Here is a 17,164-nt window from a genome sequence, read left to right on the forward strand (position 1 = left end):
TTTTCCAATACAACCCAATGCAATCCAATTTATTCCAATCCAATCCAAATCCAATCCAAAACCAACCCAATGCTCCTCGCGCTGGTGCAGCACGGCCCTTCAAGGTCCACGTGAATCTGCTCAACCTCGGGCAGTGCTGCTTACGCTACAAGAGAAGCACAGTGACGTGTCCGTCGCTCCTCAGGTCTTCGGAGCGTACTCGTGGCGCGGCGTCTTCGCACGGCCAGGATGCGTCTTGTGAGACCACGTGGTTGTGCGGCTAGGTCGGAGCTCCCGTCGCCGAATAGATACTGCAGCGCTCTTGGAGAATCGCTGTTTTCTACTGATGCCCGGCGAGCCGACTTGCTCGCGGAGGAGATACCGTAAGGCTTTCTGTTGTGAAGGCCCCCTTGGACGTTGCCTGGGTGTGGGCGCCCGACCGCCTGTGTTCTTGTCTCACTTCGCACAGCCTCTCTCCTTCCTCCCCGCTATCACCTATGCCCTCGGGCCGCGTTGTGGCTGCTCTGTATTGGCCGGTGCATGGCGTGCGCTGGTGCTGTGGCCTCCAGCGCTAGCGCCGAAGCTGGTGTGAAGGGCGCTGCTCAGCATGTTGCTCGCTTCGACTGCCCGGTGTCTCTATTGCCGTCTCCATTTTCTGGGCGCCTTTGTTTTCGTAGCGAACTGTTCGCTTGATAGGTACTAATTGTTTTGAAGTTGTGTTTTGATAGCCTATTCTTTGAAATACTGTGCCTTCTTTTCAAAGATGAACATTGGTGCCCGTAACGTTAGGAACCACAAAGGATGAAACTGCTTCTAATGAGGTTCTCTTTTTGCGACACTATATATCCATTCCGAGTTTAGGTAAGAACAATGAAAAAATAACAGGTGATTGCCGCACAAACCAGGCAAGGAATTACATATGGTGCGGATTTACACATAAATTAGCGCACAGGCCGAAATTGTTTTTAAAGATGAATGATAAGCGAAGCTGTACGAAGTACACATAGAGTACCCACAGAGAAGAGGACGCAGTCGTTCTTATTTTTTATAATCATTGTTGCGGTGCTAGTGAACATGGGATCGGGGTTACTTAACGAAACTTCAAAGAGCTGCCTTTCCGTAGCATACAATTATAAGACTTGTTGATTCAGTTTTGCAGAAACCAATGGTTTGAAAGAACGTGAGACCATCTTTACAACTTCACTGTGTTAGCAATTTCAAACTTAAATAAATCTGCCCGTAAAGGTAAAGCTGCTTTAGCGGCAACTTGTCACACACTTTGTGGCGAGGTGCTTTCGAGAAAGAGGGCTTAAATTCACTTTCTATAACCGTAGTTCTGCCGTGTATTCTCGTGCACTGGCAACAGACGAGACTGCTGCAATATTTACGTCGCTATTAACTATGTATCACACGTAAATAAAAATTCAGAGCATTGATTTAACCCTCTCAGCGACGGCTTCGTAGGTATGTTTTATAAGCCAAGAGTTGCAGCCATTTTGTGCTGAGGGTTGGGGATACGGTTGGGTTTTTCGGGCGTCGTATTTTCTCCCATATATAACGAGGGACGCCCGGAGCACTCTCCACAGAAAGCTTCGCTTAAAAAGAAGCTTTCTCCCAGACTACGTCCCCTTGAGCGCTGATAAACTTTACGCAGTCCACGTGGCCCTCCACATCGTACACGGACACGACTACGAACACCCAAGGTGTTGCGGCGTTGGTCGGGCCGCCGTTGCCACAAGTGGTAGAGCCAGAAGGACGCCAAGGGTAAGCGAGACGTAAATGCCCCACGCCGCCAGTGTTTTTCCAAAGCTTGCACTGCGTAGACTGGCTCAAATTAACACACTTTTCATCGTTTATCCGGTTGATAAGTTGGTAATTATTTTATAAAGCCCGAAAGAAGAAAAACTACCATGTGCGGTCGGCGGAGGCAGCAACAACTACAGGCTGTGACGTCTGGACGTGGGGCACCGTGATTGGACTATGTCCAGGATTCGCATTTAAACAAGTTTCGGTTTCGCTTCTGTAAAGCAACGAGCTTAACATCCGACGTTATCGTTAGATGGGCATTCTCGATATCTGAATAATCGCCATACCGCGCTTCTGTCATCTTGTCGGCTGTCAAATAAGCCTCCCAGGACGGCCTCGAATCGTAGCAATCATTTGGCGAGGCCAACCCAGTGGATGAACGCTTTCCGCGTCACGTACCTCACACGCTCAAATGCCATGCGATTTTCCCCCACAATTGTAGCTTGTCTCTCATGCCTGTATTGTAAAAATCGTGTACCTGTCAGGCCAAGAGTATGCTGATTGTGGCCTGTGCCCACTGCCCGCAAGCAGTCGGTGCTTATGGCAACAGCACGCCAACAAGAACTCACTAGCGCGTCAGTGTCAGTCTGCGCGAGTTCTGCGAACTCGCTCGTGGAGCTGTGAACGTTACGGCACAAAAATCAAAAATGGTGAACTGAGTATAGAAAGCATCGGCAGAAAACGAAAAAATCACAAATGTACCCTCGTGGATTCGAACTTGCCACTAGCAAAAGAACATCCCTAGCGCCCCAGAACACTTGGCCACGCGCAGCGCTGCCGTCGTTGGAAATATAAAGTATACAGTGTCTAACCAGTTTATACTTTTTAGTTTTAGCATTTCAAGCAGCTTAGGAGACTAATTGTTGTACTAAAACGCTCGTGCAGCAAGCATTCCCCAAATGTACACAATATCTCACTTCTAGCGATTGCATTTCTTAGACGGAAAAGCCTTCGCAGATGTGTGGTCGTGCTGCTGACCGCTGTGCGTATTCACCCAGCGCAAAAAAAGTGCCTCCTGCTCCCTTGTTTTACGGTGTACAGGAACAGTTTCAGTTGATTTTATTTCCTTAGTACCTATATTGACTTAGCTGACTCTTCTCCCGCCTTCGAGTGGCCTTACATTTCCCTACGAGGGTACCAGTCAGCGAAGCGTCGCATGTGCGCTTTTGCAGCGATTGTGTAGAGCGACCTGGACTTGGAGCTTGATACAGTGTGCAAACTAACAAAGTAAAGAAAGACACATTCTTTTATTCACAGACACGTTCTGGCTTAGCTTCAACTGAGTGAACGAATTGCAACGACTCGTCGGCGCCGGTGGACCTTGGGCTGACTGCCTCTGTCGTAAGGTCGCCGAACCGTGGAGTAGCGCAGTCAAGCCAAGTCATTTCATCCTGACGTCACACGAAAACGCCACAGAAAATGGGCGAGAATGCAGAGAGGAGGACAGCATTTTGGAATTGATTTTTCTGTAAATATATTCCTGTAAACGCACTCAGAGTGGCCGAAACATCTATGAACTCCGGGCCACAAGTTGCGCTAGTAATCCCGCAGTGTTTACAAATCACTTCGGTGTCCTTTTAACGCACCGACGCAACGCAGGCGATTAGGCGCGCCGCAGTGGAGGGCTCGGGATTAATTTTGGACCACCTGGGGATCTTTAGCGTGCGGCGAAGTTTCATACACACAGGCGTTTTTTTCTTTCCGTCCCCATTAGAAAAGCGGCCGCCGCTGCCCAGAATCAAACCAGCGACCTCATGCTCAGCGCCGCAACGCCTTAGACCCCGAGCCAGCGCGGCGGGTAACCCAAAGCGTCAAATACATAAACCTTAATTTCCGTTGTTTACCCTGCCTAATTCACGTTTTAACGCGATTTAAAGTTTCCCAGTTGCATTTTAATGATTTCAGGTTCATGTTCACGTTGCTCGCAACATCGTTCCGTCTTGAAAAATGTATGTAACTAGAATTTAGCGCAACAGACAAAAAATAAAAGTTGGGAAATACGGATAAAAAGCTTTGTTTTAGGAGGCTTATCTTCGAAATTGGAACTGTAACAGGACACTGTTGGATTCACTGTAATGGCTTTCGAACAATGATGAGTAAGGCTCAGCAAAAGGCCACCAACTACGCTGTAGGCTGAAACTACACTCCACCAATGCTATCAGGCAACAATGTCTCACTCTGCCTGAAGAGTGAACCTTCGCAACCGATTTGTCGATACCAGGCCGCAACCAACGCAGCCGCTGTGTAGGCGTTGCCGTGCTTAGAGGTAAGGTTGAGTGATGATCGGCGTGCGGTTAGAGTAATAGAGCAAGACGCTACGAGCGCGCACATATTGGTTTTTTCCACGCGCGAAAGCACTATGTCTAGATAAGCGCTTCCTAAACCGCATTGTGTGCATCATTTGGCAGGACGTTCGCGCAGAAAGAACTGTAAAAGCCTTCAGAGCCCCTGTTCAGAAATTTAGCACTGTGTTAGTATTGCCGTGGCGTTGGTTGAAGGGTGACACTGGACCCATTATAAGACACGTATACACGCCAGATATGGCTTACATGTGCACCGCGTTCAACTCCTCCTGTCGTACTGTATTCCTCACTAAGTGGCCACGTTTGCATGCGAACTGGAAGGCACCTTTCGTTCAATATTTCAAGTATGTCTGCCTTCATTTGCAAAGCGGTTTAGTGAAATTCGGGCAATAAATTCGTCTAGCAGAAATGAGAGCACGCTAGCATAAAAGACATTGCCCCCAATTCAGCAAAATAATCGATAGTGGATCGAACCAGCGTCGTGACATGGGTGAATTGCAAGCAAGGGATACCCAACAACCTGTGTTTAGAAAGGAAAAAACCTCAACAAAAAAGAATGTGCCCCCCGGGAAGCACTCTGCCACGCCGACTAAGCTATTAACGTACGCTGAACTCTTCCAATAGCAATGGATTCGCTTTTTTGCTGCTCCTATAAGACGACGTGAATTTTGCAGAGGCACAGGAATGTGGAAATTATGTGGGCCTTGAAAATGACGTCGAAGTCACCCAGTTCAGCCGGCACAGAAAATGTGCCCCGAGACCGGCCCGCCTATGGCCGCTTTCTGGCATGTCCGGCCAGCATCCAGGTACTGGCAGCCACTGATCATACGATGAACGGCCAACATTCGGCAACCAGCGCTTTGGTATTTCTCCGGCCGCCCGTGTTCAGACGCACAACGGCAGCTGCCCGGCTGCCAGATATTCAGTTGCCTTTCGGCTTGCGATGTTGAGAAAGAAAGCGGCCGGAGTACGGCTTTAGGGCATCCGTTTTGCCTTCGGGAAGCGCTGTTCAGCCGAAGCACGGCAAGCGACCGGCCACAGGATATCCGTATTCTTGTGGCAGTTGGTGTTCGAAAGGAGACCGGCCGTAGCGGGGCTGCCGCGCATCCGCTATTTCAACGGTGAACAGCGCGTCCGGCGGCAGAATATTCGTTTTCTTCGGGCAGCCGGTGTTATAAAGGAGACCGGCCAACTTACGGCCTCAGAATGCAAGTTTTTTCTTTGGTTAGCGGTCCTCGGCCGAATTACGGGAAGCAAACGGCCGCAGAATTTTTGGCAAATCGTGTTCAAGAGGAGACCGGCCTTCGTAAGGTATAAGTTATACGTCTTTATACGAACAACGGCGCGCGTCTGGGCGCCGAGAATTCATGCACAGACGTGCTTGGAAGAAAACCCGCTGATATAGGACCGGTTTTTCCCTGGGTGAAGAAAGAGCCGTTAGGAAGTCGAGTGGCGCAGACAAGTTTTTCATCCGCTCGGTACTTCTACGTATTAAATGACCGAACTACGTTTGTCAAACAGCAATGAGTGTTCTAGGTGAACGGGCAAGGTGCAAGGACTCACTGGACATTACCAGGGAAACGTTTAGGCCATCGAAATGCCATTTATTGCCACAAGAAGACTGTGCCACAGAGACGGGTGAGCTGAGCCTCGCCAGTCATAGTCGCTACAACGCCTCGCCCGTCAGCTTCGTCGACGCATCAGCTCGAGGCTACTCGCCCCCTCAAGAAATGGAGGCCATTAGCGACATCGACCCAGCAGCGATGTCCGACCCGAGATGGCGGTGGTTCACCAAAATAAGTGGCCTTAAAGGAGCCATGAAAAGAAAATGCAAGTTGGTTTTATTCGAAATATTTCGTGTTTTATAGTGCCCCCAGCGCTTGCCCGGATACAAACGATGCTTTATTCACTGAGAAATTAAACAATTTAAGCTAAAATTTTGATTTTCCCGCTAAATCGTTTGTTTTCGGGGTCTGCAATGACATCACAGGAACGGACCGCTCTGCAGCCTAGAATACCTTCATTCACGCATTCGCCGTACAGGGTAGAGACACGTATACACTGGCGCCGCCATTTTGGGTCGCTCGCTCGCCGCCGAAGCAAGTCATTGTGTCAAAACCGCGCTAACATTATCGCCGCAACGCGGTTTACTGAAGAAGTTTGAATCATATTGTCTGTTTCGCGTTGCTAGGTGCCACCGTTGAAAGGTTGAAACAACCTTTCAACGGTGGCACGGGACCGTTGAAAGGTTGTTTCCACCCTGTACAGCGGTGTGGTTTGTTCCCGCGTTTCTTTACGTTTCCCGAACCTAGATGGCGCCAACATACCGTGGCAAGCGTTTGGTTTGTTTTTGCCCGTATTTAAAGCTGGCTTGTTTTTGTTCTGGGAGAAAATATTCGTTCCCTGAAACAGTGCTCGCTCGACAAATGTGGTCACTTAAAACACCGTTGCTTGCGTCAATCGGCCAGTGTCGTCTGAGACAACCCCAAGCCCCGTATAGTGCTGTGCAGCTAAACCAAGCATGCTGTGCGCAGTACGAAAAGCAGTAGGCACCAGTACTTCTATGTTTACATGTGCTCTCGTAACTTCCACTGTTTGTCCCATCATTCTTATTCCTTTGTAAAGAATGTGCCCTAAATTTACGCACAAATCGCTCGTTCGGCTAGTTTGTGCGCTCCACCTAATTTGCGTGTGCTTCTGCCGGCCTCCGCCAATCGCAGTGCTGACTCGAATGACGTCATAGGTTCTGTTGCGGGCAATGAGCTGGTGGGTCGCATGGCCATTTCCTTTTTTCTTAATTATGTAGCTTATTTGACCGAGGTTTATGTTAAAAGTGGTGCCAGTATGATTATAACGAGGCAATCCTTTGAATGAACCAAACTTGTGTTTTCTCTTCACGGCTCCTTTAAAGGGTGTCGAGCAAGCGGCCACCACGCAGGAGCTCAACCGGCGCCATGTCAAGGACTCCCCACCAAAGAAAGGCAAGGGCGCGCAAAAGCGCAAGTTTCCGGCTATTCTTGTTGCAATAATACTGCGAAAAACAATGTGCACAATATTGTTTGTGATAAACGTAGAAGACGCTAAGCTCGTGCATTTGTAGGCTCAACTTCGTGCCCTGCACTGTTACTTCATTGGATTAAATGACTGCATATTTAGAAACAAGTGTTATTTTGAATTTGCCATAAAAACATACCCTTGTGAATGACGAAGCATGGATGTTAATTTAGTTTCTGTGTTTGAAATTGAGATGAGCTACACTTGGGATATGACTCATTTGGTTAAACATAATCGCCAGCATCCTAGAAAACAATGATTTCGTCGGGTTTTTCTTGCTCAACGCAGCTTGTTGAGTTCACGCACGATTTGGCTCTAGCAATAGATAAGCTTAAAGTAGCTCACTATCTTCATGTGCGGCCAAAAAGCATTTGACGTTGTTTCATATCACCTTCGTGTTAGTACATTGCGGGCAATAAACTGAATGAATCGGTTATTGCCTGGACAGCCGAGTATATCTTTTTAAGACAGCAGCTGGTCGCTCTCAATGGTTGTTTGTCCGGATATGTTCCGGCGACCTCAGGAATTCCCTAAGGCTCAGTTGCGAGCCATCTTTTGTTTGTGTGGCCTCAAATCTTTAAGAATGTTCGCGACTGAGTGTGTAATTTACAGGACTATAGCGAATGAACGTGATTCAAAACACTTGCAGCATGATTAAAATAATAACATCCTGGTGTGCTGATTCAGAAAAGTCGTGGAATCTTAAAAAATGTGTTGACGTCAACTTTATAAGACAACCTTCATTCCAATTGAATGCGTATACAGTAAATTGCACTGCTTTAAGAACAGCCGGGGAATATAAATAACGAGGAGTTTATTTAACGAGTTGTTAGAGAAATAGGCACGTTCACAACATAAAAGTGTCGGCTGCACGTGTGTTTGGCTTTCCGAGATAAAATTTCAGCGAACCTCCACCTAAATTAAAAGAACAGCCGTATTTCACTCGTGTGCGCTCAATGTTGCAGTACACATGTGTTTTCACGGGTCCCTACAGCAAGGAGTTGGTTGATACGCTCGACAACATACAGAATAGGGCAGTGCGATTCGTATTAGGTATTGGCACTGCCAACTTAGGATGAGGGAAAGTAAAAGTAAACTTAAATGGTGAGGCGGGAAAGATCATAGCCGAAACCTGAGGTTGAAAATTTTTCGTAATATCTATCATTCGAAAACTGGAATAAAAGGGATGTCCAAGAGCCATTCTACATATCCCAAAGTGGGATCGCTAGCTTGAAGCAAATTATTAACTTTCCTTTAAGGTGACGCCTTGCGCGATTCATTTTATTTCAGATCAGGATGAGAGTGTAATTATCTTCCACGTGTGATTTTATCCACTGTATATAATGGCGATTTTCACTGCGCTTTGTAGAATTATTTGGTCATTTGGTCTCATATTTGATGCTTAGTGTTATGTAGCTCCCTGCTGTAATGCATGCAAGGGCAAGCAGGTATCAAATAAATAAATAAATATATAACTGAACAAATCAATAAATAAACAAACAAATAATAACTAAATAAATAAATAAATAAATAAATAAATAAATAAATAAATAAATAAACTTGCGGAGCCGCAAGTTCGACTCCGACGGGTTGAGAACCCTACGCATTCAAACTTGATCAATGGAATATTTATTGCTTTATTCGTTGCAGTATGCAACGAATGAATACTACAGTTGCTAAGTTATTTGTTTGAAAGAAAATATGAAACTCTTGTCTTACGCCTTTCCTTGCGTGAACACAGAGGGATACAACTGCAGCCATTTGAAGAAGGGCGTCGTTCGCAACACGTCGACAATTTTGTTAACGTATAACGACTTTAGAGGAAAATTAAGTTCTTTTGGACTATTAAGGAGTGTGCACGTAACTCATGAAAACAACACAAAAATATATTGAAACTGAAAGTACTTCTTTAATCTCTTCTAGGATCAGCCCTGTGAAAGGTCATCAGAAAAGTTGATCGAGTAGAAAATTTCTTTCCAAGAAAAATGGGCAAATACTGGACATACTTTTTGTGTGAAGTAAATTATATTGAATGCTGCTGAGTGTTTTGTGGAGTACCGAACCACTTCGTAAAGGCATTCGCACCGGTTTTATATACAAAAAAACTGGTCAAGCAGCTCTTGTACAAATAGTTGATTTAGTCAGAGCATAAAAGTATTATCTTAAAAAAAATTGCCTAAAAGCGGCACTTTCATCTTTGTGGAATTCAACCCAGTAAAGTATGCGCCTTCCGCCCCCCCCCCCATACTTCCTTGTTTATTGCAGGTAAGCCGCCCCGCAGAAGATATCAGGACCTGCACAATACATCTATCCCAGCTCTGCAAAGAAATGAATATTTGCTGTATTCGACAGTAAAGGAGGCACAGCAATTAAAGGAACGACCATTTGTGAGCACTGTTGAATAAATTACTATTGGTTTAAACTGACGCTGATAATTAAGCCAGGCTGCGCTGAAGGCTGGACGGCTGGTGGTTGCGCGCCGCCTCACTGTGATGTGGATGCAGTGGACCCAAAATGGTGGGTTTGTACTTCTGCACAGCGCGACTGAGTCATCCGCTTGCGCTGCATGCAGTGGTCGTCCACCGGCCTCAGTACAGTTAACGTACTGTCGCTGAACTATAATGCCTGTAGCACGGCCGGAGTTCCGGCAGCTTTAGTCCAGCTGGAGTCCGATGACCGCATCTCGGGTGTCCTGCGGTGGCCATACTTTGGCCGCACACGGGTGGCTTTGGAATGGCCGGAGCCCTACGGCTGGAATCCGGCCGTATGAACGTAAGCCGCTCGACTGGCCGACGGGCACTGGCCGTTGCACAGTGATGGGAGTACAGCCGTATACAACCAAAAAGGCACGGGCCGAACATGGTTGCCGGAGAAAGGCCGGGCAGAAAATCACCGGCCAAAGTACACCGGCTTAAGTAAGGCCGAACACATCCTGTTCTGCCTGGGAGGTTTATTTAGACATCACCAAGTATTTTCCGGACATCGTTCGGAATTTTAATATTGATGGTTGGTACTTAGACAAATAATAATGCGGGCCTGCCAGACCCGTTCAGCACATAGTTCAGAAAATGCAGATTTTATGTTTTCAAGACAGGACATAGATGCGAAAGCGTGCACCGTATACAGTCACATCTCAATCGAACGCAATTTCGGTCTTACAATGTTCCCCATCTAAGGAACAACTTTGGGTTTCCCCGCAGGTGCCTACACGGCTCGATGCTTTGAAGAAGTAGAACTAACAGTATAGATTAAGCGCTATTCCCGATTTACCGAAGTATCTCGAGTTCCGCAAGCCCTGAAGACGAGCAAGAAAAAGATATCGCACCCCGTTCCAGGGAAGAGCTTGGTCGCCTTAACGAGGTGACAGCAGTTCTGAGCTTCCGCGATTACATTAGCGCCGTCGCAGTCACCGGCACAAGGAATATTTCGAGTGATGAAGAAAGCGTACAGTTAGTTTATGGCGCACAACTCAGGCAGCACAGGACTATTCGGCCAAACTCAAGCCGGTGTACTTTGGCCGGTGATTTTCTGTACGGCCTTTTTCCGGCAGCCGTTTTCGGCCCGTGTCCAAATGTTGGCCTTTTGGCCGTATACGGCCGTACTCCTATTGCTTTCCAACGGCCAGTATCCATCGGCCAGTTGACCGGCTTACGTTCATACGGCCAGATTCCAGCCGTAGGGCACCGGCCATTCCAAAGCCACCCGTAAGCGGCCGAAGTACGGCCACCGGAGGACAGCCGAGATGCGGTCGTCGGACTCCAGCCGGAGTACAGCTGCCGGAAGTTCGGCCATGCTATGCTCGTTGGAGTTCAGTCACAGTACGGTAATTGTACTGAGGCTGGTGGACGACCACTGCATGCAGCGCAAGCAGATGACTCAGTCGCGCTTGGCATCAGCACAGACCTACCATTTTGGGTCCACTGCATCCACATCAAAGTGAGCCCGCGAGCCAACACCAGCCGTCCAGCCTTTCGCGCAGTCTTGCTTAATTATCAGCGTCACTTGACAGCAAAATTCATTTATTAAACAGTGCTCACAAATCGCCGTTTCATTAATTGGTGTGCCTCTTTTACTGTCGCATACAGAAAATATTCAGTTCTTTGCAGAGATGGAATAGATGTATTGTCCATGTCCTGATATCTTCTTTGGGGCGGCTTACCTGTAAGAAACGGGGAAGGAGGAGGGGGGTAGGCGCAAGGCGCATAACTTTAGTGGGTTGAATTTGACGAAGATGAACGTGCCTGCCGCTTTTAGCCCATTTCTCATAAGACAATCTTCCTGAACGCTGTGATGCTCTGACTAAATCAACTGGTTTTACAACAGTTGCTTGACCAGTTTTATTGAATACAAAACCGGCGCGAATGCCTTCACAAAAAAGGTTTTTTGGTACACCACGAAACACCCAGAATTTCCTTCCCAGAAAACGTATGTCCAGTTTTTGCTCATTTTTCTCGCACAGAAATTTTCTACTCGATAAACTTTTCTGATGATCTTTCATAGGGCTGATCCTCGGAGAGTTAGAACAAAGACTTTCATTTTCAATCTATTTTTCATGTTGTTTTCATGAGGTACGTGCACACCGCTTAATAGTTCAAAAGAACTTAATTTTCCTCTTATGTCGTACTACCTTAAAAAACTTCCAGACGCGTTGCGAATGACGCCCTGCTTCAGGCGGCTGCAGTTGTATCCCTCTGTGTTCATGCAAGTAAAGGCGTAAGACCTTGAGTTTCATAATTTGTTTCAAATATTCATGCAGCAAACCTTGCATACTGCAACGAATAAAACAATAAATATTTCATTATTAGAGTTTGAATGTGTAAGGTTCTCAACCCGTCGGAGGCGAACTTGCGGCTTCGCAAGTTTATTTATTTATTTATTTATTTCATACCTGCTTCGCCTTTGCATGCATTACAGCAGGGAGATGCATGATAAATAACACTAAGCATCAAATTTGAGACCAAATAACAAAAAAATTCTACAAAGCACGGTGAAAATCGTCATTATAAACCGTGGATACAATCATACGTCTAAGACAATTACACTCTGGTATTGCGCAAGGCGTCACCTTTAAAGGAGTCATGAAGAGAAAATACAAGTTCGTTTAATTTGAAAGCACTAGGACTCAGTATCTCACTCAGCTCCATTAGAGCCACAAAAGGTGTTTTTTAACGAAAAAAAGCAAGATGTATTTAAAAACTTTCAAATTTTGCGCCACAGTGACGTGTTATGAGCAAAAATGACGTTATACGGGCCAACAATAAAATATAATTTTTAGTGCGTTAACTGCACGTTAGCATTCAAGTCATGCGGTCAAATAAAACTAGAGGCCCCATTACGGGCGTCCAGTCATGTGTCGTCGTGACAGGTCAGTTAGGCGGCCGCCAATCGCACAAACAAGGTTCCGTGACGTCATAGAAAAGTTGCGGGAAATTGCCTAGGGGGTCGCCATGGCTACACACGTTTTCTTTAATATCTCCATTATTTGTTCGAAGATTGCGACGATATTGGTATCATTGTTATGAGGAGTAAGCAGTCTTTATAATAAACCCAACTTGTATTTTGTCTCCACGGCTCCTTTAAAGGAACGTTAATAATTTGCTTTAAAGGGACCCTGCAACACTTGCCATCAACTACTAGTAATGTATTTTGGAACAAAGTCTATTGTCCCAGAAATCTCCTCCTGCAAGAATTATGAAAATCCGTTCACAATTAACGAAACTACGCGCGATGAGAAATCGCGCATAATCGTTCCCTCTCAACTCGACCGCGGACAACGCGTCGAAAGCTGCGCGCTCTTTCCCGGAGAGGGGGGCGGCTCGCGGCGTTCTCTTCGGCGGCCTTCGATATATCACATGCCGGGTAGTTTTCTCCTTTTCTCCGCAACGCGGAGGGGCCTATTTCCGGTCTGGTGCCACGAAAAAGCAGGCATGGGTGCCTGCTCGCAGGTGCGCGCTTAGGCAGGTAGGGCGTTTTTGAGGCAATAAACGTTTGTAGTCGAGTGGTCCCGTTGAAAGGGAAGTATTGAGCTCATCACTCAAACTCCGCGCGCACTCAAAGCACACAAAAAAACGGCAAAACTGCGCCTACAGGTTCAGGCATAGAAGAGGTTCGTACACAGCGATGACGACGACGGAATTGGGAGAATCTAGCCGCGATGTTGACCAGTGACAGCCGATCGGGCAGCCATGGCCTATGTGACGTCCCTTAGGCCATGCCAGGGATTGCATAATGAGGACAACTGAAGAGAGAGCGGTTGGTTTTTCCGCGTCTTTCACATCGCTTTGCGCGCTCACCGCTTCACGTGCACGTGTAATATTTGGCTCAGGTATTCCTGGCAGTGTAATCTAATCGCCGCGCAGGTTTACTTGCACTGCTATAAGAGTGTTGCAGCGTCAATTTAAGCTAGTGGTCCCACATTGAGATATGTAGAATGGCGCTTGGATAAACTTCTCATCTTTTATTCGAGTTTTTGAATGATAGATATTACGAAAAACGTTTAACCTGAGGTTTCGTCTGTGATCTTTCACGTCTTAACATTAAATGTTACTTTTATTTTTCCTCATGCTAAGTTGACAGTGCCAATTATCTAAAACGAATCGCACTGCCCTATTCTGTATGTTTTCGAGCGTATCAACCAGTTCTTTGGTGTAGGAATTCCAGCAAACACATGCGTACCACAACATCGAGCGCATATGATCAACATACGGTAGTTCTTTTAAGCTAGATGCAAGTCCGTTGAATTTGTCTCAGAAAGCCAGAATTACGTGCAACGGTAACTTTCATGTTGTAAACGTGCCTATTTACCTCTAACCACCCGTTAAATAAACTTCTAGTTATTTATATTCCCCGGCTGTTCCTAAAGCACCGTATTTTACGGTATACGTATTTATTTGAAATAAGCGTTTTCGTGTAAAGGTGACGTTACAACACTTTTTAACATTCAACGACTTTTCTGAGTCAGCATACCAGGATAATATTAAATTAGAATCATGCGGCAGGTATTCGGAATCACGTTCATTCGTTATCGTCCTGTAAACTACACAGTCATTCCCGAACATTTCGAACCAAGACTTGGAGCCAATAGTAATAACGTTTATATATAAAAGAAAAAAAAGTGGGCCCAAAACTGAGCTTTGGAGAATTCTTGAGGTCACGGGAACATATCCGGACGAACAACCAAATGAGAGCGACCGACTGTTGTCTTAGAGAGAGATACTAGGCCATCCATGCAATAACCGATTCATTCACGTTATTGCCCGCAATGTACTAACAAGAAGGTTATATAAAATGCCGTCACATGCTTTTTTTGCATTTCAAGAAATCACAGTCAACTACTTTAAGCGTATCTATTGCTAGAGCCAAACCGTGCGTGAACTCAAGCTGCGTTGAACAAGAAAAGCTTGACGAAATGCGCATTGCCATGATGGAGGCGATTATGTTTAATCAAATAAGTCATATCACAAGCGTAGGTAATCGCACCTTCAAATACCGCAACTAAATTAACATCCAGGCTTCATCACTGATAAGGCCCTGTTGTTATCGCAAATTTAAAATAACAATTGTTTTTTTAGGCAGTCATAAAATCCCATGAAGTAACAGCGCAGAGCACGAAGTTGAGCCTACCAATGCACGAGCTTAGCCTCTTCTACGTTAATCCCCAAGAAAATCGTGCAACCTAGTTTTTCGCAGTATTATTGTAAGAAGAATAGCCGCGAAGTTGCGCTTTTGCTTGCCCTTGCCTTTCTTTGGTTGCGAGTCCTTGACATGGCGCCGGTTGAGCTCGTGCGTGGCGGCCGCTTGCTTGACGCCCTTTAAGGCTAGTTATTTTGGTGAACCACTGCCATGTAGGGTCGGACATCGCTGCTGGGTCGATGTCGCCAATGGCCTCCATTTCTTGAGGGGGCGAGTAGCCTCGAGCTGATGCGTCGACGAAGCTGACGGGCGAGGCGTTGTAGCGACTATGACTGGCGAGGCTCAGCTCACCCGTCTCTGTGGCACAGTCTTCTTGTGGCAATAAATGGCATTCCGATGGCCTAAACTGTTGCCTGGTAAGGTCCAGTGAGTCCTTGCAGCTTGCCCGTTCACATAGAACACTCAATACGGCTGTACAAACGGAGTGCGTTCATTTAAAACGCAAAAACACGGAGCGGATTCAAAACACGCCGGCGTCGTTCGACTCCCTAGCGGCTTTTTTTTCACACAGGAAAAAACTGGTCCTTCACAGGGCGTTCTCCTTCCAAAGACGTCTGTGCATGAGTTGTGCGCGCCCAGACGCGTGCCGTTGTTCGGCTGTACATCGCATTCCGAAAGAATGACGTTCAACCTGAGACCTTACGTAGGCTGGTCATCTCTTGAACAGCGACTGCAAAATATTCTGCGGCCGTTCGCTTGCCGTAATTCGGCCGAAGACAGCTAACCGAACGAAAACGTACATTCTGGGGCCGTACGTCGGCCTGTCTCCTTTATAACACCAGTTGCCGGAAGAATATTGTGCTGCCCGACGCGTGGCTCACCGTTGAAAGAGCAAATGCGCGGCAGCCGCGCTCCGGCCGGTCTCCTTTCGAACACCAACTGCACAAGGATATGGATATTCTGTGGCCGGTCGCGTGCCGTGCTTCGCCTGAACACCGCTTCCCGAAGGAAAAACGGATGCCCTAAGGCCGTACTTCGGCCGTTCGCTTTATCAACATCGGTAGCCGAAAGTGAAGTGAATATCTGGCAGCCGGGTAGTGGCCGTTGTGCGTCACAACACGGCCGGCCGGAGAAATACCGAAGCGCTGGTTGCCGAATGTTGGCAGTTCAACGCACGATCAGTAGCTGCCAGAACCTGGATGCTGGCCGGAGATGCCAGACAGCGCCATAGACGGGCCCGTCTTGGGACACACTTTCTGTGCCGCCTGGGAAGGGGTGTCAGAGGATGCTGACGGCGAAGAAACTGCTCAAGCTCCTCTGCCCGCTCCTGGTCAGGTGATGGACGCTATTCAATTGCTGGGGTCTTCCCTTCTCGACGGCTCAGTCAGGTTTCCGCGCGCATACACGCACGCCCTGTCCTCCTATCGAAACCGACGACAGGAGGAACGGCGAGAACCTTATAATCCCGCTTAATGCGCCCCAAGGTGTCGCAGTGAAAACACATGGGCCCTGTCGTATACAAAGACGGAAACGTTTTTCCCATTCCCCAACATGTATGGTATCTCAAGGGATGAAAAGCTGAGCGTCTTTGCCTGTTTGAGAATGCACTCCTTTGACTCATTGTTTAAGGAGACTGTTGTTTTGAAATATCTGTACACAAAAGAATTCTGTCACACATACACTCCTGCTCGTGACTTGCGCCCACGTGATCGTTTTGTTATTCCACGTGTTCGCACTTATTTCGGGGAACATGCTCGTTCCTTCTATGTCCCGCGCACTATGAACGAGTTGCCTGATGTCTTTTTTTCTGACATTACCCGCAAACAAATCAAGTCGCAGCTCTACAAATGCTCAACTAATTTTTTTTTGTATGTTAATACTATACCTAGATGCTCCCCAGCTGCCGGGCGCTGCCCTACAAGCCATGTTGTGGCTTAGGCAGGCCTGTATTGTACATTGTATATGAATAATAAAGTTTATTATTATTATTATTATTATTATTATTATTATTATGCCCCACTAACACCGAAGCTCAAGCGGCAGGTGGTCGACAGTGACTGCAGGAGTTAACGTGAGTCACCGAAAGAGCAGCTGAATCCTTAGCGGGAGGCAGCAAGCGCTGGGAAAACATCTTCGTCGAGCCTATTGTAGGGTCCGTCTAGCTTCAGCCGAACTTTGCGCTCGGGCGGCTCCATTACACTGCAGCGGTGCACTGTAATGAAGCTGCGCAAGGGCCTCAGCCTTTCCGTCACTCTGGAACAAAATTTTGTTTACACCTCGCTTAACAGCCACGTTGCGTACGTGAGTCATTTGGTACGCTCGCAATGTTACAAGACCGGGAAGGGAAGCCACGCCCGTCAATGTGTCGAGAAAATTTTTGGCACGATACG

General features: G+C 47.0%; 1 protein-coding gene across 1 annotated transcript in view; it reads left to right on the top strand.

The window, feature by feature from the left end:
• Window positions 1–17,164, top strand: part of LOC144139989 (uncharacterized) — a 94,446-nt gene that overhangs the window by 50,116 nt on the left and 27,166 nt on the right. Inside the window, exon 3 of the mRNA XM_077672205.1 lies at window positions 1,634–1,743. Within this exon, the coding sequence (XP_077528331.1) occupies window positions 1,634–1,743 (110 nt within the window). The remainder of the gene's footprint in view (window positions 1–1,633; window positions 1,744–17,164) is intronic.

The sequence above is a fragment of the Haemaphysalis longicornis genome, unplaced genomic scaffold (genome assembly GCF_048455015.1).
Source record: "Haemaphysalis longicornis isolate Haplotype H1 unplaced genomic scaffold, Haemaphysalis longicornis Haplotype H1 scaffold_5, whole genome shotgun sequence".
Classification (NCBI taxonomy): domain Eukaryota; kingdom Metazoa; phylum Arthropoda; class Arachnida; order Ixodida; family Ixodidae; genus Haemaphysalis; species Haemaphysalis longicornis.